This window comes from Pan paniscus, chromosome 2 (assembly GCF_029289425.2).
Source record: "Pan paniscus chromosome 2, NHGRI_mPanPan1-v2.0_pri, whole genome shotgun sequence".
Classification (NCBI taxonomy): domain Eukaryota; kingdom Metazoa; phylum Chordata; class Mammalia; order Primates; family Hominidae; genus Pan; species Pan paniscus.
In genome coordinates this window covers 148,491,930-148,519,101 of record NC_085926.1, presented here as the reverse complement: position 1 = coordinate 148,519,101, position 27,172 = coordinate 148,491,930, and the positions used below count along the sequence as shown (strand labels likewise).

The following is a 27,172-nucleotide window of genomic DNA, read 5'->3' as shown; positions in this document are numbered from 1 at the left end:
TCAGCTTAATCAAAGTTTATTTTCACAATGCTACAGAGGTAAGTCTCCAAACTTTACAATCCTCATTTGATTCTCTCAAAAAGATCTCTTTTTTTAAAAAAAGGCTTTAGAATACCACACCATGTTTAAAATCCTGTAACCTATTTTTGAAATCTAAAGTAAATTCTGACAATGATAAAATGTTTGCCAGCCAATCAAAGTCCCAAACTAATTAACATTCAAAGTAAAAAAGAATCATCATTGGGATCTCATTATATTTTGATAGCTGTAAAGGCTGATTGACTCCTGTCATTAATAGTGTTAGTGTCATACGCAAATAATATCACTTATATTCTAGAAAAGGAAATAAGCATATTTGTCTTGCACATCTTATACACTGAGGTATAAAACCATGTTTTACCAACTTTTTTTATTAATGTACCAAATAATTTCTTCCACAATGGCAACTGTGGTAAAAACCCCCATAGCATTAGCCAACCTGCTGGCATGTTCTATGGTCTTCTAATTAATATAGTGCACAGACATTTATAAACTACACAGCCACAGTAATTTACAAGTAACTAATAAATATTGAAATGCTGGGAATATAACAAAACTACATTCTAAATAGTTTACTTTCCCTTTTTCCTTATATTATTACTTTTATATTCATTCTTCCCACTCATTTTTTTCACTAGACTCTATTAAATTCAAGATTTAAATATGGCTAAGCATAAGACAAAAGAGATGAGCGTCAACAACACAGCTGAATTTTATCAGTGTCTAAGCCACTTAAAGCTGTTCTCCAAAAGATAAGTTATTCAACCCAAGGCAAACAGAGAAAGTTGGAATTGAATCCTAGGTTCTTTATATTTTTAACTGTCAGGTCCACAGGAACATCCAAGGCTCAAGTTTTGAATGATTACATGTCATGAAGTTAACTATGGCACTAGTGGAATGTCGATTACTGAAGATGAACCCCTAGACACATTCAGCAAGACATTCAACTTGCAGAAGGCAGGGAATTTGGAGTGGTACACAATCAGATAACAAGGTTTCAAGCTCTAGTCAAAGACAAGATGATATTATACCTAAATAACAATTTCTAAGGAACTTGAATAACGATCTCTAAGGACTCCTGTCACTATATGAAGAACTTAAGTTTATGACTCCACACTCTTAATTAAAAGGACAGCCACTTAATCAATTTTCTGCAGTGAATTATTAGACTAACTTCCTAGCATCTGGAGATTACAGTATGTTCCACCTTGAAGCTATCACAATCAAGACCATTACCTGACATGCATTCAACAAATATTCGATGACAAACAAAGTATAAGGTTAATTGTTACAGAAAGTTAGGTCTTCTAACACCTAAGTGTTAAGTGGACTCAATGTTGAACCTTTTTGAGTGCCAACATGACACTCAAAGGAAATGCTCATGGAACATTTCAGATTTCAGATTTGGGATGCCCAACTGGTAAGTATAATGCAAATATTCCAAACTTTGAAAAAAATTATGAAATCTGAAATACTTCTTGTCCCAAGCATTTTTGGAAAAGGGATACTCAACCTGTACCTTATAACTTTTTCCTAAATCACTTTTGGCTCTACCACTTCTATTCCTATATGGAAGCTGAAGTATGTTATTACTGCTGTTACATGACTACTCTTCTACATTCTGGTTCTATTTCTGCTAAATTATTCTTACAGTTTTTATCAACTTAAGTTTTTTTAAAAACTGCCTTTTTAGAACTCTGAAACAGTATTTAAAAATTAAATTTAAAAAATTTTAAGTTTTGTTCATCATATACAATAAAATTCTGATATACGATGTTAGACAAATTATTAGTCAGGTAATTTCTGTTCACCTAGTATCAATGCTATAAAGAGGTTCAAGTGAACTTTCTTTAGTGAGATGAGTTTCAATGATCCTAAAGATGGTAAATGAACGATTATTTGTGTATCTAAAGTGTGTACTCTTAAGAAATTATCCATAAATCAAAAACAAAAATTTAAGCAATTGTTAAATATAATGTTAACAGGTACATTGAGCAATAAATTGAAACTTTTAAATTTAACTCATATCTGCTTAGTTTTTTATTTAGTTAAGTATAAAGGCCCAGTTAATTAATCAATTCATTAGATTGGTCAAGGCATGACACTTTAACTACACAACAGGATTTAAAAAGCAGTTGGTTTTTTTAGTAGTTCTCTGGTAATCACACGCACATACACACATACACAAAAATTTGTAGAGTACTCTGAATATAGGATTTCCCCCATAATCTTGCATCTGCTATATTTTGTAAACTGTATAAACTGGACATGGCCAAATTAGAGATGTCTGATAAACTCTTATAAAGTATTTGGGAACTTCAACTGGATTCCCAAAGGATCAATTTTAAACTATAAAAAACAAATATTCATATAAAAGCACAACAGATTTAACAGACATCTTTGGAAAAAAAATCAAATTGTAACTCAATTTTCTACTTTTTCAAATATGACTAAGAAAAAAAGTTACAAGTAGTAATGTTTACCTTAAAAAAAAAACACACACACACATTAACTGGGTGATTTTGCGGGAGGTGGGGAAAGCTATACAGTATTATTGCACTCCATGAATGTGCAGAATTCCAAAATATGCCAGCACTGAAACACTATCTTGCATTGAGGTTTTCCAAGAGGTACAACGAGCCTGCCAAGAAAGCATCTGGTCTGTACTAACAGCTTGCTGTCTTCAGTACAGGCCTTCATAATGTCAGTCACGCTGCTCTTGCAATGATCCCTTAATGCCTGAAAGATATACAGAAAAAAGAATATTTTATTGCAAAAATCACTCATAAAAACTCTTTAGAAAGTGAATTCATTGATCACAAAGAAAAAGTTAACTAATACCTCTCTGTGTTCACACATTTGCCTATAAATTTTTTATCTTGAGTATGTTCAAAGAATTTGCATACTCCCAGGAACTAATTACTTGAAGGTAAGGACAGGAAGTATACACACCTCTAGCATAATATATCAACTCTGGCCATTAGGAATTTAGAGTAAAGAAAATAAGGTTACAGACCCAATCATTAAGCCTTGAAGATAAAATTACTAACAACCTGACTTTATTTTGGCAGGGCCGAACTCTCTTCATACACTTCAACATTTTAATGAAGAATACATCCCTCTGTTTAATCTTAAATTGGAAACTCAAGTGATAATACATGTAATATTTACTAACTTGCTGAGTCATAAGAATCAACAGAAACCTATACATTAGCTATATTTTAAACAACTTACAAAAGAGTTTTCAGTGCTGATAGGTGGTGCTATGATCGATGGTGTGGGATTGAATCCATATGCACATTGAGCTTCATTTCATTGTCAAGAATTTGAACAAGTTGTTGCATGGATGGAAGGTGACCAGATTCCAGCTTAGACCACACAGGTACATCTATAAAAATAAATGGCACCGCCCCCCAAAAAATTAAAGATGATTTTATAATATGCATTCATCCCACTAATATTTATCATCTATGTACACAACTGGGATACAAAAGTAGGCAAAAAAGTACACTGCTTGCTCTCAGGGACTTTACATTCCAGTAGGGGAAATGTCAAAAGAACTACACAAATGGCTACAAAATTACAATTGTGTACTTAGAACTAAAACTAAAAGGCACTACTGTACTAGGAGGGACATATACACAAGGCTCTCCCTGTCTAGTCAGAGAAATAGTATCATTTAAATTGAGATCTAAAAGATAAAGAAAAATTACCAAGACAGAGTGGGGATTCATGAGAGTAGAAAACCTTTGAGGGAGAGAACAGAAATGTAAAGACCAGAAAGTAGCTTGGCACGTGAAAATAAGAGAAAATCAGCATAGCTGAGGGAAATATAGAAGAGGAGTGATATAAGGGAGGATGGGAAGGTGGAAAGGATTAGACTGGGGTCAATAAACTGTAAAGGGACAGAAAGTAAACATTTTGGGCTAGGGAAGATACATAGTCTCTGCCACAGCTATTCAACTCTTGTAGCCTAAATGCAGCTGTAACAATACACAAACAAATGGACATGGTTGTGTTCTAATAAAGCTTTACTTACAAAACAAGCAGCAGAGGATATGGTCCATAGGACCACAGCTTGCTAACCACTGAACTAGATCATGCAGAGCCTTTTGGCCAGATTAAATGTTCTGGGCTTTATCTTGAGAACAAAGTCAAGTCATTTAATGAATTGGGAACACTCAAGCAGCAAGATAAAATTTGCATTAAAAAAGTTATTGTTTAGGCTGGGCGAGGTGGCTCACGCCTGTAATTCCAGCACTTTGGGAGGCGGAGGCGGGCGGATCACAAGGTCAGGAGATCAAGACCATCCTGGCTAACAGGGTGAAACTCCGTCTCTACTAAAAATACAAAAAATTAGCCAGGCGTGGTGGCAGGCGCCTGTAGTCCCAGCTACGCAGGAGGCTGAGGCAGGAGAATGGCGTGAACCTGGGAGGCAGAGCTTGCAGTGAATCGAGATCGCGCCACGGCACTCCAGCCTGGGTGACACAGCGAGACTCCGTCTCAAAAAAAAAAAAAAAAAAGTTATTGTTTAGAACAGATATTGGTCAATTTTTCTGTAAGAGGGCAGATGGTAAATATTTTACACTTTATGGACCAAGAGATAAAAATCAAGAACATTATGTAGGTACTTACATAATATAAAGATAAATTTCTACAAATTTTTCATTGATGCAAAGCAAAACTTTAGTTATAAGCACAGAAGTTGGAATTTCATATAGTTTCCATGTGTCATAAAACATTAGTTTCTTTTTTTTTTAACCAAAAAGTGTAAAAAACATTATTAGCTCATAGGCCGTATTTGCCAACCCTTGGTTTAGAGAATGCAGAAGAGGGTAACAAGTTAATTGTGTCCTGGACTAGGGTGGTGGCAGTTAAGATGAACAGAAGGTAGATTTTTGAAATTTAGGAGGTGGAACTGAGAAGACTTGGTAATCCATTAAATAGGGGGACTAGGGAAGACGGTGATATTATCGTAGGTTTCTGGCATGGGCAACTGAGTAGACAAATGATGGTATCATTAAATAAATGAGAAATGTCAAAGGAGGAGCAAAAGAGTTTACAGACATTATAGGAAGGTGAAGTAAGCAAGAGTTTATTTTAGAGTAGGTTATGTTTAAGATTCTTCAGCATAGCATTTTAGGAGAGAGATCGAGAGATATACATTCAGGGATCATCATACAGATGTTATTTTAAAGCCATGGGAGTAGATAAAGTTCACAGAGACAATCTGATATAAGAACAGGGCCAACTCCTCAAGGAATTCGAAGGTGTGAAGTTCAAGCAGAGGTAAAGAGATTAAGTTGAGGGAGCAAATTAAAAAAAAAAAAGTTAAAATTTTCTAAATTCTTCTATCTCCTGAATTTTCAATTTCTTTCAAATAAACTTACTTTTATACAAACACTAAAGAAGTTTATCTTATTATAAAAGATAAAAGCTTGATACTCATTATAAATCATTTAAAATCAATCACAAAATGCAAACTATTCAGAACCTACCATTTAAAGTTATCTCAAATGCACCTGTTGACATACACTGGTTCTCAATCATGTTGCTCAAGAAGAAAACCATCATACATGCATAAACCTAAAAGAAAATATAATTAAGCACAACAGGCAAAGTCATTTTTGGTAAATGCTCTTTTTAATCTACTTTAAAAGTTCCCATAAAAACTATTACTGCTATTCCATATGTTCAGATAACATACATAGAGCAAAAGTAAACCAATATTAATTTGCAGCTCCATACATGCTGAAGCACTTATAGATGATATTCATAATGTACACAGAATTTGAGAGATTTCATAATAGTCTTAATAAGTTAAACAAAAGAATACAAGCATAAGAGTTCACTTTACCATTTTTATAATATATGAATTCATAAGAGACTTGTGATGCAAAATTAGTAACTCCATATAATATTCAATACAACCTGTATATGTTTCAAACAAATCATTTTAAGTCAAACTAAGAAAGAAGTAGGTTAGAAAGCATAGGCATATTAAAGTACATTCATTCACCTTTCAAAGGCAAATCTATACTCTCTCCCAAAAGCGGCTAAGTGTTTCTTGTTGGACAGAAAATTTTACTTTAACAAAATCACAGGACTAAAAGTAGGATGCAGTGAGAATGCCAATGCACAGCAAGCTGTTTCAGAAAAATAAATCAAATGTTCACAGCAGATGAGAGAGAGTTTTCCCTACTGCCCCACAGGAGCTAGGTGGGGTTTGTTTTTATAGGAATTACTCTACAATTTGGGAATGTTAAGTCTATTTTCATGGGAACAATACACAAGGAAATGTCATAAAACCTACAGGGTAGAGATATATTTCAATTAGAGATACCACTTGAAGATATTTATATTAAGAAGTCCTGCCTGTTACTGGAAAGAAATGGTTCCCAAAGAAAAAGAAGCACAGCTATGCAGGAGTCTGCTAAAGGTATTCAGCCTAGAATTAAAGGACAAGATCAGATAGAAGACTCCAAAAAGGAAGACTTCATAAAAGGAAGCCTAGAAAAATCTAATCCATGAGAAAAATAAAAATTAGACCCATTTTAGACAGGACAGTAAGCCCTCCAGAAACAATGATTAAAATCATTTTTAATATTAAAATATTAAAATATTTTACTTAAAAGTAAAATAAGTTAAAATCAGAGTAATCTAGAAAGAATGTATGTGGCAACAAGACCCTACAAAAGGAAAAGAGAAACAGCACAAAGTTCTTAAGTATATTTATATTGTTTCTTTCAGGCAATTAGTCAAACAGATCCATAAACAGAAGAGGCAAAGGACAAATAATTTAAAAAGAGAGAGAGAGTTTTGATAAGAACAAGTTAATGGGAATCCCCTTTTTAATGTGAATCAACCCACTAATATGACATTAATTCGTTTAAAAGGCCTGCATTATGTATATATTATGTTTTGCTGGATATGGTTTGACCTAACTAATATAATCAAAATCAGATAACAAATTATTTTGTGCCCAGGTTATACTAAACTAACACCTCCCTATCCCCCCAAAATAAAAAGGTTAAGACCTAATCATTCTTAATATATCAATATGGAAATGAAGGTGAAGGGAGGCTAAGTGACTTCCCCAGAGATAAAACTGGTATAAATTAAAATAATACATGTTAACAGGTGAATCAATACCAAGTATTCAAAATAAGAAAATCTATTAGAATATTTCACTGATAACATAAAAACCTACAGTTACCAAAGCTATTAAGTTACATACCTTATTTTCTTGGCCCCACTGCCAGATGCTAGGAGCTTGCATGCCAAAGAAAGCAAAAGGATCCTTGCCAACAATTATTAAGCCTATTAATACTAGTTTGAAGACTGACAGGAAAGATGCTATGTGTCTATCAAAAGAAAAGAAAGAAAATCATCAGAAGCCACAATTTCCAATCTACTTTAAAATTTAGTAATTCAAGTGTATGTAAAGATTTTCTAGACACCAAATCTAAAAGTTACTTATAGAAAAAGCAATTAAAGTTTATTGTGCAGTTTTAAAACAAAAATGTTTAATATATTTAAAATCACCTGAAAAATTAACCTACAAATTTATACAGAATTGGTCTTTAAAAATACTATTATTTTATGAAATACAGAATTTAATACCACTTTCTATAAAAATTTAGGATTGTTATTCTATTTCCACAATTAAAAATACATATGAAAACACATCTTTAGAAGGGTTGCCATCTCTGAAACGACCCTCTTCCTTCTTACAGAAAAAGCCTTCTATATTGGGTCAAATAAACTTGTTATATATAAAACAGCATTCTCTGTATATTATTATAACCAACTAAGTAATTACAATAACTAAGGATAGCTAATTAAACCAATTCACAAACACTTATAAAGTCAAATACATTGTTTTCCTTTTAAGTTATTAAAATTTCTTACCTATATATTGGTTGAGGGAGGTAATTCTCTCCTTCAATGCGGATGTCTGGGTACCGCTGGCTAATAACCCGCATGTACTCCTCAAACACCCGCCTATAACCTCAGGAAACACTGCAGAAAAATAAGTGTTTCCATTAAGTCATTTAGCATATATCTAGATTTATTTTGTAGTTAGTTAAAGCCTAAAAATTATCAAGATTACAAATTTTTCTCAAAATCAGTCACAAATTCATAATAATTGAACCAGGATGACAAATACATTGAGTTTTTTAAATACATTTCACATATTTCAGTTACCACCCCCTCAAATCCTTCCATTAAGACCTTAAACTTTATATATGCCAGTAATGCGGCCTGATTTTTTTAAGTTTAAAAAAAAAAACATTAAACTTTATAGATTTGGGTTACTGTTGGACAACAGCAAATACCTATTCACATTCAGCATACTTTGAGCTCTCACACAGATTTGGCCTTTTTGGGGGAGTATCAATTACTTGTATAAACAGTGAAATGAAAACAATTCTTATTCATCTGAACTACAGACTTTCCAATTTGGGACACAAGACTTTAAAAACAAAAAACAAACAAACAAAAAAAATCAAGGCATGAGAGAATGAAACTCTGGTTCTTATTCCCATTCTGCCCTTAACCAGGCAAACTTGTTTGCCCAAGCACAAGAAAAGGAACTTAGAACCCTTTTAACTCTAAAATTTGATACTACTTTGCCAAGGAAAACGAAGACTGGGAACATAATTTTCAATAATATGGACAGAAAATCCTTATAATTACTCTGGAGATTAAAGTCTCTAAAGTCTCTAAGCAACTCACTTTCAGATAGATGTTGCCCCAGCAAAAAAAAAAAAAAAAAGGAAATATGCCACCAGAGTACATATGAGATAAAAAAGAAGATGGTACATTTATATCAACAGAAGAACTTACAAATTCAGGTAATATTGTTAAACACTAAAGTTCACTAAATTCTAAGTTAAGGAACAGATAATATCATAAGGTACCACTTGGTACAGAGGAAGCAGGGTCAGAATTAAGTTACAGTAAAATCTGAGGTGCCAGCTTTGTCAATCAAGGAAAAAAAAAATGATAACCACTACTACCAAGCCAAAGGAACAGCATGGAGTTTCTATCTGACACGGTAAAATGGTAAAAAATGTTAGTAGATCTCAATTTAAGAAAACCTGTGTTTTTTTGGGGGGGTGTGAGGGAACGGTAAGTGAGAAATTCACCAGTCTTTCTTTACAGTGAATATTTCCTTTACATTTAGAATGAATGTCCCTTACAAGTCTAAGTATTTCACAAAGAGATACAAATCTCTATACTTAAGTGAACTTATGAATCTCCAAATACTATCCTTAACATCCACCTAATGTTTTATTATTACCATTGTTGTACTTTTTATTCTTTCTCACTACATGCTGGGCTTTTCTGAGTTCAAATTACTAATTTAATATAATTTCAAATTTACAGAAAAGTTGTAATATTAGTATAAAGATCTTACATAAACACTTCATCTAGATTCATCATATATTAATATTCTGCCACAATTGCTTTCTCTGCAAAAAAATGTATTAATCTTTTCTTTATACCAAAAAAGCAAAGGCAAATATAAAAAAAGTTTAATATTGCTTTTGTTTTACAAAAATAATCTAGATAACCTATAAGCCTAACTATCTTAAAACCAAGAAATGCCACCTGATATCAATGCCCAAGTTTGCACTGGTGTTTACAATGGAGTTGATTATCTAAAATAATTGTATCTTTCTAACTTTTAATGCAGTAATTTGAGAACTAGAGACTTGGTTAGTCAAAACTTGTATTTTATAGATGAACGGGGGAAAAATGAAACCCAGAGAGATAACGTGACTTTTCTGAAGTTATGCATCCAATGTATTATTTCACTCACTCAAATATTTACTGAATGCCTATTTATTACATGGTAAGCACTGTAGTAGGCAGTGAGTATTTAGTGGTGAGTAACACAGATACGGTCCTGTCCTCACTGAGTGCCAGGGATGGGACCAGAACACAGTCTTTGTGATTTGGGGTCCTAGGCCCTTTCCACTAGACCCCAAATTTAACAATTAGATGATTCAAGAGCTATCCTTCATATGTCCAGGAAGTAAGTTCCCTTTGTCCACAATGCCACCATCGGGTACCTATACAATTGGCCTCCTGGGTTTTTCCATGATGAAGATATAGAGATTCTTCTGAGAAGACCAAGCTTATGAGCCCCAAGAAGTCCCTTAAGGGAAACCCTAAGAGACTCAACTAGAGATGTGCATATGCGCAGGCTGAACTAACAGTCAGATTCCCCCTATAGTTACCCACTTTTCTGGCTAATGTGTTTAGAAGCATAAATCTACTTGGTTCATCAGGCCCTAAATCTTCAGTTAAGTCTTAGACCTTTGTGTGAAACTCCAAATAGAATTTAGCTAATAATCTGATTCCAAAAAGGACTTTAAAACTGAACTTTCCTTACTTCTGAAAAATAAAGCAGTTTATAAGATAGCCACATCATACTTTTAGACAAGTTTACTTATGCATATTCCTCCTTATATTTGCTTCCAGACTTGTGAAAACCAAGGAACCCTTTTTCCTATATAATTGCTTTCCCTAAAATAATTTTTCTGTTGTGAAGCAGCAATCACTACTGCTAACAGATGTCTTCCAAAATGTAACATACCAAGGTGGACAAATGTTAAAGGTATACATGGTAAAGAGCTAGTAACCATCACCTCTACCATCTCACCCATTTCTTTCAAATTATTCCACTCTTTTTGGGTCAATGAGTTAAAACTGCCTCTCTCAGTACACCTCCAAATAAGTATATGAACACACTAAAAATGCTGCATCAGCTGCCTATCCTTCTGCTCCGGACTAAATGTCCTCAGGAATTAAACCTAACTCCTGAAAAGAAATCTTTCTTTTTTTTGAGACAGTCTCACTCTGTTGCCCAGGCTAGCGTGCAGTGGCGCGATCTCGGCTCACTGCAAACTCCGCCTCCCGCATTCAAGCGATTCACCTGCCTCAGTCTCCTGAATAGCTGGGATTACAGGCGCCCGCCACCGTGCCCAGCTAATTTTTTTTTGTATTTTTAGTAGAGATGGGGTTTCACCATGTTGGCGAGGCTGGTCTCGAATTCCTGACCTCATGATCCACCCGCCTCGGCTTCCCAAAGTGCTGGGATTACAGGCGTGAGCCACCATGCCTAGCCAAAAAGAAATCTTTTTTTTTTTTTTTTGAGACGGAGTCTCGCTCTGTCGCCCAGGCTGGAGTGCAGTGGCGCGATCTCGGCTCACTGCAAGCTCCGCCTCCCGGGTTCACGCCATTCTCCTGCCTCAGCTTCCCCAGTAGCTGGGACTACAGGCGCCCATCACCACACCCGGCTAAGAAATCTTAAGTTTAAGTGCTATCACTTTGCAAATCCCTTTCTAGTAACACAGATATACCTTACTATACGGAATCAACTGTTGCAATTGCTTGATTTAAAATATTTTGGAAACAGTACTTTTCTAAAAGAAGATCTTGCTTACATATTAGATGATCTATGCAGAACAGAAAGGAAATTTCGAAAATACAGCAAAATCTCTTGTCCATGCTATTTCAAATTGGTTTTGTGCTTTTTAAAGTCTATCATAGGCTGGGCATCGTGGCTCACATCTGTAATCCCAGCACTTTGGGAGGCTGAGGCAGGAGGTTCACTTGATCCCAGGAGTTCAAGACCAGCCTAGGCAATACAGTGAGACTCCATCTCTACAAAAAAAAGAAAAAATTAGCCAGGTATGGTACCACATATCTGAAGTACCAGCTACTCGGGAGGCTGAGGTGGGAGGATCATTTGAGTCTAAGAAGTCAAGGCTACAGAGAGCCGAGATCACACTACTGCATTCCAGCCTGGATGACAGAGCAGTATGTGTTCAGTGTCCTAATTCATAGTGCCAACTATTCCACTTTCACCTTCTCTATTACATTTGCTGCTAATTGGAGTCAAATGCCTACTTATATCAAACCTAGGCCCATCATAAACCCCAATCTCTCGCAGCCTCATTAAAAGACAACATGAACAAGATCTCAGATATTTATTGTTACAAAATAAATACTTGTTTGTGGTTTTCTATTTTCACAATCTCTCCAATTCACTCTCTCGTTTGATTCACAATAGCCATCCACGCATAGCATTGGGTCCCATTTACACAACGAGGCCTAATTCCTTGTCATAGCTGATGTTCCAGAAATACAAACCTGTAACAAGAAGATCCAAACAGAGTTCCTTCTCTAGAAATGAAGAACTGGGATTTTAAAAAGTGACTATCGGCCAGTGCAGTGCTGTAATCCTAGCACTTTGGGAGGCTGAGGCGGATGGATCACCTGAGGTCAGGAGTTTGAGACCAGCCTGGCCAACATGGTGAAACTCTGTCTCTACTAAAAATATAAAAATTAGCAGGGCATGGTGGCGCGTGCCTGTAGTCCCAGCTACTTGGGAGGCTGAGGCATGAGAATCACTTCAACCCAGGAGGCGGGGGATGCAGTGAGCCAATACCGCACCACTGCACTCCTGCACTCCAGCACTCCAGCCTGGGAGACAGTGAGACTGTCAAAAACCAAACCACACCACACCACACCACACCACACCACACCACACCACATCACACCACATCACACCACACCACACCACACCACACCACACCACACCAAACCAAACCAGTTGCAAACACTTTGAATGAAGATAAAAAGCGTGCTCAGTTTTTTTTTTGTTTTTTTTTTTAAGTTGCATAAACAACACTACACAAGTAGTAGCTTATCAGGTTAAGGAACTATATTATATGAGACCAGGTGATTTCTCTTACAGCTGCAGCACTCTTAGAGCATTACAGTGTCTACCAGTGTAGAAATACACACAAAATGAGCCTAACGTGGCTTCTAAGATGTGGAGGGTCCTGGCTTCTTTATTGGGTTTATTCAAATGTCACCTGAAATCAATCTACAACCAACAGGTAAAAGTACAAGATAAACAGGAAATAAGCAATCCTTCTGCCTCAGTCTCCTCAGTAACTGGTACTATAGGCATGTGCCACCATGCCCAGCTATTTTTAAATTTTTTGTTGAGATGAGATCTCACTATGTTGCCCAGGGTGGTTTCAAACTCCTGGCCTCAAGTGATCCTCCCACTTCGGCCTCCCAAAGTGCTAGGATTATAGGCATGAGTTACCATGCCTTTCCTCAATTTGTTAAAACAAAAATTTTTTTTTAGCATTTCCATCATTACTAAATAAGAGAAAAGATTTAAGACTAGTTATAAGAAACACAGGTTGGCAAGAGATGAGAAAAAAAGGAACACAGACTGAAACAAATGCACTCTGAATATAATTTTCCTTACATATCCAGCCTGCTTCTCTTAAAACAGTCCTCCAACTCAGCTGTTATTTGCTTTTTCTATTACAACTGGGCTTACCACCACATGCCCATAGCTGCCTTTCAACTATTATAATAATTGGTATGCTGCTTTCTACCTATCCTTCCTCCAATCAGTTCAGCTGCCTGAGTGTAGATTCCATCATAGTATTCACCTGTGTAAAACCATTTCTCACTTTGGCTGGGTGCAGTGGCTTACGCCTGTAATCCCAGCACTTTGGGAGGCCAAGGCAGGAGGTGTATTGCTTGAGCTCAGGAGTTTGAAACCAGCCTGAGTAACACGGTAAAACCTCGTCTCTACAAGAAATACAAAAATTAGCTGGGCATGGTGGCATGCACCTGTAGTCCCAGCTACTTGAAAGTAGACATTCAAATAGCACTTGATTAATATTGACACAGGCCCACTTTATTTAAATGACAATGAATTTCTGACTTTTTAATGACTGCCATTCTAACTGGTGTGAGATGGTATCTCATTGTGGTTTTGATTTGCATTTCTCTGATGGCTAGTGATGGTAAGCATTTTTTCATGTGTTTTTTGGCTGCATAAATGTCTTCTTTTGAGAAGTGTCTGTTCATGTCCTTTGCCCACTTTTTGATGGGGTTGTTTGTTTTTTTCTTGTAAATTTGTTTGAGTTCATTGTAGATTCTGGATATTAGCCCTTTGTCAGATGAGTAGGTTGCAAAAATTTTCTCCCATTTTGTAGGTTGCCTGTTCACTCTGATGGTAGTTTCTTTTGCTGTGCAGAAGCTCTTTAGTTTAATTAGATCCCATTTGTCAATTTTGTCTTTTGTTGCCATTGCTTTTGGTGTTTTAGACATGAAGTCCTTGCCCATGCCTATGTCCTGAATGGTAATGCCTAGGTTTTCTTCTAGGGTTTTTATGGTTTTAGGTCTAATGTTTAAGTCTTTAATCCATCTTGAATTGATTTTTGTATAAGGTGTAAGGAAGGGATCCAGTTTCAGCTTTCTACATATGACTAGCCAGTTTTCCCAGCACCATTTATTAAATAGGGAATCCTTTCCCCATTGCTTGTTTTTCTCAGGTTTGTCAAAGATCAGATAGTTGTAGATATGCGGCATCATTTCTGAGGGCTCTGTTCTGTTCCATTGATCTATATCTCTGTTTTGGTACCAGTACCATGCTGTTTTGGTTACTGTAGCCTTGTAGTATAGTTTGAAGTCAGGTAGTGTGATGCCTCCAGCTTTGTTCTTTTGGCTTAGGATTGACTTGGTGATGCGGGCTCTTTTTTGGTTCCATATGAACTTTAAAGTAGTTTTTTCCAATTCTGTGAAGAAAGTCATTGGTAGCTTGATGGGGATGGCATTGAACCTATAAATTACCTTGGGCAGTATGGCCATTTTCACGATATTTATTCTTCCTACCCATGAGCATGGAATGTTCTTCCATTTGTTTGTATCCTCTTTTATTTCCTTGAGCAGTGGTTTGTAGTTCTCCTTGAAGAGGTCCTTCACATCCCTTGTAAGTTGGATTCCTAGGTATTTTATTCTCTTTGAAGTAATTGTGAATGGGAGTTCACTCATGATTTGGCTCTCTGTTTGTCTGTTGTTGGTGTATAGGAAATCTGAAACAACAGGTGCTGGAGAGGATGTGGAGAAATAGGAACACTTTTACACTGTTGGTGGGACTGTAAACTAGTTCAACCATTGTGGAAGTCAGTGTGGAGATTCCTCAGGGATCTAGAACTAGAAATACCATTTGACCCAGCCATCCCATTACTGGGTATATACCCAAAGGACTACAAATCATGCTGCTATAAAGACACATGCACACGTATGTTTATTGCGGCATTATTCACAATAGCAAAGACTTGGAACCAACCCAAATGTCCAACAATGATAGACTGGAGTAAGAAAATGTGGCACATATACACCATGGAATACTATGCAGCCATAAAAAATGATGCGTTCATGTCCTTTGTAGGGTCATGGATGAAATTGGAAACCATCATTCTCAGTAAACTATCGCAAGAACAAAAAACCAAACACCGCATATTCTCACTCATAGGTGGGAATTGAACAATGAGATCACATGGACACAGGAAGGGGAACATCACACTCTGGGGACCGTTGTGGGGTGGTGGGAGGGGGGAGGGATAGCATTGGGAGATATACCTAATGCTAGATGACGAGTTAGTGGGTGCAGTACACCAGCATGGCACATGTATACGTATGTAACTAACCTGCACAGTGTGCACATGTACCCTAAAACTTAAAGTATAATAATAAAAAATAAAAAATAAATAAATAAATAAAATGACAATGAATTATAGAATCAATTTTAACAAATGTTTTATAGAAGTATTTATATGGTCTATATAATTTCAATTATTTTCCCACTTCAAGCCCTCTGTGAAACATCTCATAAATTCTAAATAAATAATATCTATTTCTTACAAAAATGATTTTAAAGTTCTTCCATCTTCTTACCTACTGGATTTTTGTTCTCTTACCTCTTTCCTATACCTATCAAGGTTCATCTTAATTACCCTGGCTTCTTTAAATATTCTTCCTAGCTGAACTAACCATGAAAGAGAAACCCCGGATCCTAGTTCTAGCTCTGTCACTAAATAAAAATCTTAGATAAACCTACAAAGTCTACTTTTCGTATTTTCATGTGTAAGATCCTTTCTAGCTCTAAATTCTACACTATTGCCTTCTAAAATCCTCCATTAAAAAAAAAAAAAAAACCCACCTCCATTTCTAGTCACATCTGACCTGCTTTTCCAATCAAGAAACCTCAGGTATATTTATTTTGACTAACATTTTAAATCTGACAAGCTAATCTGTAGCTTCTAAGAATTACTAATAGGAAGGATGTGCCTCACTTGAGCTTCCTCTCACTAGTCATCCCCTACCTGCCTCCATTCACAGCTCCTAAGAATCTCCAACAGAATAGCCAGCTAACTTGAATAAAAGTTTTATGTATCTATTTTCTTTGTACTTGTTAGCATTTTCATTTTATAATGTTTATTATAACAGCGTCTATAAGCCCAATTTATCTTTTTCTGGCACTGTGGGGCCACTACTCAAAACTGTTCAATAGCACTTTACCTTCTCTTGATCCCAAAGCCTTGGATTAAAAAAAAAAAATAAACCTAAAATGTACTGTCTCTTGATGAATGTGCTTTCTCCTGCATGTGCTTTCTCCTGTGGCCAGGGTGGCTTCACTACCACTTATCTTTTGCATCTTGTACAAAACCAGTAACATATCTATCTCTACCTGTAACTACTGCCAGTCTTCAAGAGCAGAAGAGCTATCTTGCAAAGATCCTCTCTCCAAAAAACCTGTGAATCAATCAAGTGGCCAACACACCATGTGTTGAGAATCTTAGGGAACCTAATGAGATGAATGCACCCTCATGTTAATTAACCTGAACCTCTCAATCATCTCTGGGTCTTTTTCTCTAAAAAAAAAAAAAAAAAAAAGTTCCCATCTTCTGCATAATTTAGTGAAGAGAACGTCCCTAAAGTATTTAACCTTTGCTGCATCAGATTTTACAATTATCTTCCTTTATTCACTTTTGTGCAACTGCAATTTATATCACATAACACTCCACGAAACAAATCAAAAAATGTATTAAGATGTTTGTACTACGTCCACTCATATTTTTTTTCAGAAAACTACCTTAAGACTAGTAAGTTATTACTAGGCAATGCTTTCCACATATAACAAAGAAACATGCTTTAACAGTGATTTAAAATTTTAACAAGTATGTTGTGCTATGTATGGTTTGAATATGTCCTACAAAAAGCATAGGATGAAAATAATCCTAATGCAACACTGTTGGGAGGCAGGGTCTAATGGGAGGTGAGGCTGCAAGTTCAATCACCTGCTTTCGCTTGCCCTCTCTTTGACCTTCCACCATGAGCTGACTCAGCAAGAAGGCCCTCACCAAATGCCAGCACCTTGACAGTGGACTTCCCAGCCTCCAGAACTGAGAAAGAAATTTTTCTTTATAAATTACCTTGTCTGTGATATTCTATTATAGCAACACCAAACTATGACAGTTTTTTATGTCTAATTCTGCTCAAAAATCTTTAAATCTTTCGGACTCTTTCATCTTCAAGAAGGTACAGTAAAAATGTGAATAGTGCCAAGAACTCTAACTTAGATATTGAAAAATAGATAAGCTGGAGTTTGTGTGTGGGGAGGGATTCTGTCTAGTCACAATCTTAATGAGAAATATAAAGTATCTTTTAAAAACTCTGCTTCAGAAACATGACTTTTTGGTTTTAGAAAATATGTCTAATTAAAAGAATAAAAGCTAAAACAAAATGAACTTTGGAAGTTAGTGCAGAATATAACAAAAGTGGCTTTTTAACTATGGGCAAAATAAGAAGATGGATAAAATAGGCTTACCAGCAGTTTCAACTCTTATTTCTGTTCTGACTCACCAACAGGGGAAACATTAAGATTTATCAGATACTTATGTCCTTGAACAAACTAGCTAGCTAGCTATATTCTTATTAAACCCTCAAGACAATCCTGTGAAGTTCTGTCATGCCCACTTTATAAATGAGCAAATAGACTCAGATAGGTTAACTTGTTTTAGTCATATAACTAATAGGTGGCAGATCCAGAATATGAACGAAATTATGTGAGACCACCCAAATTACATGACACCAAAATCTAATTATCCTCAAAGGATATGTCTTAACATTAGAAAGAATGACCAACATTAAAAAATATATATATAGCCGGGCATGGTGGCTCACACCTGTAATCCCAGCACTTTGGGACGCCGAGGAGGGCCAATCACTTAGGGTCAGGAGTTTGAGACCAGCCTGATAAACATGCCGAAACCCTGTCTCTACTAAAAATACAAAAATTAGCTGGGTGCGGTGGCGGGCGCCTGTAATCCCAGCTACTCAGGAGAATAGCTTGAGCCGCGAGGCGGAGGTTACGGTGAGCCAAGATTGCGCCACCGCACTCCAGCCTGGGTGACAGAGCGAGATTCTGTCTCAAAAAAAAAAAAAAAAGCTGAAGACCCCATGTGACAGTGAGCTGGGTCTCCATTCCAGGAGACGCTCGACTCTGCGTCCCGGCCCTCGGCACTGTCCACTGTTTCGGCGCCAGCAGCAGCAGGCCCAGTTGGTGTTCTGCCATGCAGCTAACTTGGTGTGCAGAGTGAACTGCCGCCGACGGAGCGGCCAGGAGAGTGGGGATTTCTGTCAGCGCCGGTACCCCGGAGCTCGGAGACATGAACGGCTTCACGCCTGGGCAGTGGGGAGGCGGCAGCCGCAGTGGCCGCTGTGGTCGCCAGTGCCTCGTCCGGGAAATCGGGGCTAAGGGGCCGGGCGCAGGGGCGGTCTCAGCGGCTGGGCCCCTGGGGGCGGCCAGGCCGGGCTCCTGGCAACTGTGCAGCCTGCGGAGGATGGTGAGCGGTGCGGTCGGGCAGCAGGCAACGCCAGCTTCAGCAAGAGGATCCAGAAGAGCATATCCCAGAAGGTGAAGATCGAGCTGGATAAGAGCGCAGGCATCTTTACATATGTGATTATCATAAAAACTTAATTCAGAGTATTCGAAACAGAAGAGAAAAGGGAATGATGATGATGGAGGTGATTCACCTGTTCAAGATTTCGATACCCCAGAGGTTGATTTATACCAATTACAAGTAAATACACTTAGGAGATACAAAAGACACTTAAAGCCACCAACCAGACCAGGACTTAAAGCACAACTTGTTGAGATAGTTGGTTGCCACTTTAGGTCTATTCCAGTGAGTGAAAAAGACACCTTAACATATTTCATCTAATCAGTGAAGAATGACAAGAACAAATCAGATCTCAAGGTTGATAGTGGTGTTCACTAGATGTGGAATTGAGACTAAAAACTTGGATGTTAACACTGTTTACCGCTTTTTCACATGTAGAAATGTTCTTTGTGTATTTTTTCTGCAAAAGATTTTCTGATTTTATTTTCTTTGTTTCTGACTCTAATAATTAGTTGGAAACATGTAAAATGAGCTTTCCTAAATTAAAAACTATTTTAAATAAAGGTTATTACTATTAAAAAAGAAAACAAAAACAAATACACACACACACACACACACACACGACTCATGATGCAATAGTACTGTGGCAAGACCATTAAATACAGAGTCAGGAAATCAGCTCTCTCACTGACCAACAAGACAATGGTCAAGTCCATTAACCTGCTTTTGTCACAGTATCCACACCTGTACAATGAGTAGGATGACACCTACAGTACACAGGTAGTTCTCAGAGTACTCAAGAGATAAGGCATGTAAAAGTGACACATGTATGTAGGTAGGTTATCACCATTATTAGAAAAATGTTAACAGCATTTGGATACTTTAAATGTTAGTAAAACATTTTTTAGTCTCCTTTCCTGAAAGAGTTCACAATCTAATTTCAGAGAGACAAATACACAGCAAACCCTGGGGAACAATTATAAGGTAATGCAGAAGCAAGCCCAGAAAGCAGTGCACAAATTACAAACACAAATTAAAGAGCAAGAAGAGAAAGAACAATAATTTCACTGGTGTATCTTTCTATCACACTTCTCTTAGGTCATCAATTATGTATATTCTATCCTTTCCTTCTCTCTACCAGCAAAATTGAAAATAATGAAACATGAACCCAGTCTAATAGACTGATTGAAATATTAAGACTGTTTTTGGTTACTAAGATGCAAACTTGAAGAAAAACCAAACACAGTGCCATCCTGAATTTGTAGTGCTGAGATAACCAAATCAAATCAATCATAAGTAGTTCTGCTTAATGACACAACTACTTATCAAATGAACACCTTTGTCAAAATGAAAAGAAAAGGGTACCTTTATACCTAATGAAAAGACTGTCTTGCTTGTGGTACAAATGCTAGGTTTCATAATGCCAAACTATAACAAAATTAGTTCAGCTACCTTCAAAAGTAAGCACTGTAATGTGACAATAGAGACCAATCATAAGTAAAACAGCTGGGTTCCATTTTCATTCACATAACTACTAGGAATCTTTGATATCATTCACTCTGTTCCTCATTTTTTTCTACCAGCCAAAATTATCTTTTAAAACATTAAACTAATGAAATTCTCTAATGTAATGTAATTTTGGTACATAGCCCCTATCAAATTCCTACTCAAATTCTGAAATCACAAAAATAAATCATACCAAACACTGACACTTTAACCAACAACCTAATGACAAAATCTAGGAGAAAATTATGTTAATTATAAGGTAGACAGAAAGGTCAAGATTAAGAAAAATTACCTAAACTCTGCTTCAGGAAAATTCCTATCTGAAAGCTCACAGATCTAAGGCTCATCCCAAAGGGAGAACCAAATAGCTGGTCAACTTCAGTGAAGTAAGATACTATCCATGCTCCCATTCCCAACTTTCTATATCCTGACAGAGGATGTGTTAAAAAGAAAGAAAACACCAAGGCTGGGCAAGGGGGCTCCTGCCTGTAATCTCAACACTTTGGAAGGCTGAGGCAGGACTGCTTGAGCCCAGGAGTTCAAGACCAGCTTTGCCAACTTGGTGAAACCTCCTCTCTACAAAAAAATACAAAAATTGGCCAGGCATGTAGTGCGCGCCTGTAATCTCAGCTACTTGGGAGGCTGAGGTGGGAGAATGACTTGAGCCTCGGCAGTCGAGGCTACAGTGAGCAATGACTGCACCACTGCACTCCAGCCTGGGTGACAGAGTGAGACCCAGTCTCAGAAAAAGAAAAAGAAAACATCAACAGAATAAGTAGCAAGGGTGTGTCAGTTTCAGGGCAGCAGGAAAAGGACTAGCAGTAGCACAGAGAATTCTGGAAGTTTATAGTCCCACCTGTAGAGGCACGGAGGCCAGGCCAAAAAGTTACTGATGGCGCAGTGTATTCAAAACTTAAGTTTTACCCTCAACAACTTAAACAAAGGAACATACCTCAAAATAGTAAGAGCCATCTCTGACAAACCCATAACCAATATCATACTGAATGGGCAAAAGTTGAAAGCATTCCCCCTAAGAACTGGAACAAAACAAGGATGTCTACTCTCACCACTCCTATTCAACATAATACTAGAAGTCCTAGGCAGAACAATCAGGCGAGAGAAAGAAACTGTACTAATCAAAATTTAGGGGTTATCTTGGTATTTCTAAATAATATATTCAACGCAATTGTCCAGCATTTGCCTTAATGGCAAACTGTTAGGAAATTATGTTTCAATTTTTTGTAAAAGGATATAAAACCTTTAAGATCATTCAGTCATGTTTACCTATATCTAAAAGCTTTGAACTAAGTACTTAATTCATTATTAAGTGGAAACAACTATTATGTGCAAGGTGTTCAATTACATGCTACAGCTATTTTTTTAATGGTAACACTCTACTACTACTAACCTGCTATCTACACCAACTTCTTGCTACTCCTTTATTTCATTGATACCAATAAGCGTACTTTTCCATATTTAGCATCTCTACTTTTCCTTTTTTTAAAATTAGAGACAAAGTCTCGCTATGTTGCCCAGGCTGGTCTTGAACTCCTGGCCTCAAGCAATCCTCCCACCTCAGCCTCCTGAGTAGCTGGAATTTACAGGTGTAAGCCACTAAACGTGGCTATATGTAGCATCTCTATAAATTAAAAAAAAACAACAAACAAAAAAAGCCACAGGATTTATCTTATAATCATTAGTGTGTCCGTTTAAATGGCAGTATTTTTTTCTTCTAAATGGCATATAAAATCATGGTACATCTTACAATCCATTATGTATTTTAGGTTTGATGTAATAAAGTAACTGTTAATTTAAGTTTCTTAGTTCCAGTTATCATGGCTATTTTGGAGATAAAAATTTCTTTGTGGGGGTTTTCCCCTGGCTACTATGTCCTTAGTCTTCAAAAATCAGGATTCCTTCCCTCCCACCAAAAACATTCATAATACTTGTTTATTTTAATTATCATTCCAGTGAATGGTATAGCATCACCACAGAACTCAGGAATCATCTTTGACATCTCTCACTTCATGCTACCTCTCTTTCCCCACAAACATACAATTCATCATTAAGAGCTGTTAAATTTACCACATAAAGATCTCTCAAATACATCTCTTTCTATTTCTACCACCTCCTTACTTTTCCAAGTTCCATTATCTCTTGCCTGGACAACTCCAAAAGCCGCCCTAAATGGTTTCCCATCAATTCTTTGTCTCCTGGAATGTCTTTTCCACAAGGAAACCAAACGGTCTTTGTTAAGCATGGCCTGCCAGACCCTCAAGCTCTTAACGGCACCTTCTTTTAGGTCTCTGAGGTCAGTAGGCTTAGGCTTCTCTGGTAAAACTGTGGTCTTTCCTACTATAAGTACACTGAACATGTTATTCCCATTGCCTGGAAAGTTCTCGCCAAATAAATCTTATCCTTCGAATCTCAGTTCAAAGTTCATTTCCTCATGGAAACCTTCCCTGATCCCGACTAGGCATCTCTCATACCACCACATAATCTTTCTTCACAGCACTTAACACCAATTGAATTTTATCTGTGTGGTCAGTCCATGGATTAATGTCTGCATCTGCTCTTGCCTGTGAAGTCCACGAGAGCACTGAATTGAATTCTCCGCAGGAAGCAAAGTGCCTGCACAGAGTAAGTGCTCCAATATCTGTTGAATATGCAAATATCAAGTCTACAGTAACCAACATGATCTCTGTAACTCACAATTTCTCCAATTCAGCATTTTACTACTAATCTTGATGAGTATCAACATCCAAATCAACCTTAGGTCTTTATTTTCTTGCTGTCATACTATGAAAGCCAAGGCTGAGTAGTTGTAAATTTAAATAAAAATCTGTTTTGGTACAGTTGTTTCATTTACCTCTTAAAATTACATTTAGAAGTTGGCTGTCCTAAAATTACAGCAGTAGATTCTCAAACTAACAAAACTTTGAAAATCCCACCATATTCTACTTATGTTTTGAAATCTCAATTTCATTTAATCTACTATTCTCAGCAATTCAGTTGTCAAATGTTCAAGTAAATATTAACTGTAAAGGGTTGTAGCCAATAATCTCTTTAAATTGCAACTAATTAAATGCTGTAGATCTGATTACATGTTAAATCGCATATACGGAGAAAGTATGTATGACAAACATCATGCCTAAGAGTAACTATCAATACAAATTTATAAAAATCAATAAAAGGAAAACACAAAAAGGGAATTTCAGCTGGGGGCAGTGGCTCAAACCTGTAATCCTAGCACTTTGGGATGCCAAGGTGGGTAGGTCACTTTGAGGTCAGGAGTTCAAAATCAGCCTGGCCAACATGGTGAAACCCCGTCTCTACTAAAAATACAAAAATTAGCCAGGCGTGGTGGTGCACACCTGCAGTCCCAGCTACTCAGGAGGCTGAGGCATGAGAATCTCTTGAGCCCAGGAGGCAGAGGTTGCAGTGAGCTGAGATCACACCACTGCACTCCAGCTTGGGCAACAAAGCAACACTGTCTCAAAGACAATGGAATATTAAGCTCTGATTAGAGAACTTCCTTTTTCTATGTTAAGTGTTAAACGTCCAAATAAGCAGAATAAATTTTTTTCCAAGTATGAAGCCAATATAATCAAAAGTATCTTAATTATATTGCTCAATCAACATAATAAACCACAGACTCAGATACACAAGTAATACTGTGCCAGTCTGGTAGGCTTCTTGAGATGGTCACATCTTTAGCATGCTTAATTCCTGGCATACAGCAGGTATCACACACAGCCTGGGCAACAAGGCAAGACCAGGTCTCTACAAAAAATATGAAAATTAGCCAGGCGTGGTGGTGCGCGTCTGCAGTCCCAGCTACTTGGGAGGCTGTGGTGGGAGGATTATCGGAGCTCAGGAAGTCAAGGCTCCGTGATCATGCCATTGCGCTCCAAACTGGGTGACACAGCGGGACTCTGTCTCAGAAAAAAAAAAAAAGGAAGAAAGGAAAAAAAAAAAAACGAGAATAGGAAACTCTGTCTTAAGCTACTCTACAAGCTTGATCTCTCAGCACTATGTTGCTATTGTGTTGACTAACAATTGCAAAAGTGGTACAATTACCAGGTGATATATTGAGGTATAGTTATTTTTGATAAAATACTCATGATCAATATAAGGGGAAAAAGTCAGTGGAAATGAAGGTAAAATAGTTCTCTTTTGATTGTTAGCAGTGGTAATTAATGAAAAACTGCATTTTATAATACTGACTTCAAATGGAATTTTAAAATTCTCATGTTTATCCTCAAATGTATTAGCTTCCTGTCCTTTCTCAAACAAACTTGCAAATTAATGTCCACAAGATTCTAGCAAAACCAGAAACCCAATATTCACTTTACCATAAACAGATTAATCTCTGGGGGGAAAAGCAACAAACAACAAGCTAAGTTGATCTGTATTTGGTGGGTCTTATTAATAACGTTATTTCCCATCTACAGATTAAACAAAAAATTATCTCCGGTGGATGGTGTCAGAAAAATAAAAATAAAAATAATTTTTTAAATGGAAGCATTTTTGTTATATAACATGCTCAGAGTGACCGTAAAAGAAAATTATTAGACTTTTGGGACAGGTCTGTACTTAAAAACAAAGAAAAACAAAGTATCAAAAGTTTAACTGAAGTACTTACTACTTTTTTTAAAGTTTAATTTGAAGGACTGAATGCCCTTCCCTACGTTTGTTTACACATTTTGAAAACCTTGCTATGAACAGCCTTGGTGGAAGATACACCTGGTAAATTATTGTGACAAGTGTTCCAAAAAAAGCAAAAGTAAAAGGGGTATTTTGGAAAAGCAAAAATACAACCAAGAGATAAAAGTAGGATACAGAAAAATTATATAATTTGAAAACTTCAATTTTTTAACACTTAAGTCCGTAAGTATCACAACCCTTAACAATCTTTAGGTTAGTAAAATGATTACCACCTTCTAATTTAAAAATTAAGGAAAAAAGTTAATGGATAAACCATTCTCCTATTTGCAGTATTACATGGAAGATGATATATTCCAGAAACATAGTACATTGTACAGGGAGGTTTTTTTTTTTTTTTGAGACGGAGTTTCGCTCTTGTTGCCCAGGCTGGAGTGCAATGGTGCGTTCTCGGCTCACCGCAACCTCCGCTTCCCGGGTTCAAGCGATTCTCCTGCCTCAGCCTCCCAAGTAGTTGGGATTACAGGCATGCGCCACCACGCCAGGCTAATTTTTGTATTTTTAGTAGAGATGGGGGTTTCCCCATGTTGGTCAGGCTGGTCTCGAACTCCCGACCTCAGGTGATCCGCTAGCCTCGGCCTCCAAAGTGCTGGGATTACAGGCGTGAGCCAGCGAGCCCAGCCTTGTTTGTTTTTAATCAGGAGAAATTGCAATGTTTTAGTTTTCACTCAAAAAAATAAAGTCTCACCATCTTATTTTCTAACTCAAACATCACCTTAAGCCGATTTTTAAAAATTATTTTAAAGATTTGCTTGGTCTTCAGTGAGTAAGTAAAAAGCTAGTTGGAGAAGTAGAAAATCAAAACTTTAATATACTAATACATGAAGTTCTTAAAAGAAGGTTTTAAATGAATGATGTCCAACACCAACATTCCAATGTATCAGGACTCTGATGATTTACTAATCTGGCTATACTGGGATGGTCAGTTTATCCTGAGAAAATGTCATCTTTGGAGGTGTAAGATTCTCATTTCTATAATTTTACAATTTTGGTGTTTTTTCCCCCATCTTCAGGGCCTTTCAATCCCCACCTGCAACCCCACTTACCGTATAAAATGCATCATTGCCCTGCTTCTAACAATTAGGTTAAAAACAAAATCATTTAAAGAACACTGTCGAAAACTGCCGAGATCTGCTGCATACACAAGACAACTGAAAGGTAGAAAGAGATGCCAGAGCAGGCAACTCCTGGGAGGCAGGTGAGGAGGGAATGCGAGCGAACTGTCAATGTTTAGAAGAACAACGTGCTCCTTTCCTGACACTTTGGAAATGGCAAACAGAACCAGCATCCCCAGACCTTCCTTCCACCCCCTCCAGCTGTCAGACGCCCCATTCGCAAACTCAACAGTCCCCCCAGCAAGTCCAGGAGAAAAACGGCGTCTGTCACTCCCGGATCCTCTCCAATGACCCGAATTAACCTTCATCTAGCCAGGCAGCGAAGCCGCCCGGCATTACCCCGGAAAAGAGGGCAGAAAAAGTGAACTGACAAACGGTTGGCGCTCCTCCGCCGACGCGGCGCCTACTCATCCCCATCTCCGCAGGCAGCCGGGGTGGCTATGGCGTGACGCCGCCAACCAGTCCTCCGTACTAACAGGTGTCCCCCAGTCTTCGCCTTTCAGCGTTTAACCTTCTCGCGCCCTCCTTCCCCATTCCCACTGTTCTAGGAGGCAAAAAACAAGTGAGCAGTTATACCTGGAAAAGGAGGGCGGCCTGACCGCGCTAAGAAGGGCCCGCGAGAAGGCTGGCTGTGGAAGGGCGCCGGCACAGTTCTACGAGGCCAGCGAAGATGCGGCCATTTAGGCCGCGAAGCCGGGGCCTCGCGTAGCCAATGGCGCCCGGCAGAGGCGCGGCGGGGTGGCCGGGGCCCAGTGCACATACTCACCAAATCTGGAACTTGAGCAGCGGCCCCGTGGCGTACTGCATCTTTAATCTCTTGCTGGGCACGCCGCCCAGATTGGCCGAGGCCTCGCTCCGGACCATCGCAGACGCCGCCACTAGGAGAAGCAGCAGAAGCCTCATCTTAAATGAGCCAGCCGCTTCGGCCGCCCTCAGACAGACTGCAGCCAGCCCAAAGCCCAGGAGCGAGCTGCTCCCCACTGCGCAGGC

At 37.7% G+C, this 27,172-nt stretch overlaps 1 protein-coding gene and 1 pseudogene across 1 annotated transcript; one reads left to right on the top strand and one right to left on the bottom strand.

Moving 5' to 3' along the window:
- Window positions 1-27,103, bottom strand: SELENOT (selenoprotein T). The gene is made up of 6 exons (XM_008951872.6): window positions 26,949-27,103; window positions 7,951-8,061; window positions 7,277-7,403; window positions 5,538-5,625; window positions 3,274-3,427; window positions 1-2,778 (listed from the first exon to the last, which is right to left on the bottom strand). Exons 1-5 carry the CDS (start codon window positions 27,083-27,085, stop codon window positions 3,303-3,305), a joined length of 588 nt encoding a protein of 195 aa, XP_008950120.2. The 5' UTR covers window positions 27,086-27,103; the 3' UTR covers window positions 1-2,778; window positions 3,274-3,302.
- LOC100984282 (histone deacetylase complex subunit SAP30-like) lies at window positions 18,588-19,229 on the top strand (annotated as a pseudogene).
- Window positions 27,104-27,172: the final 69 nt, after the last annotated feature.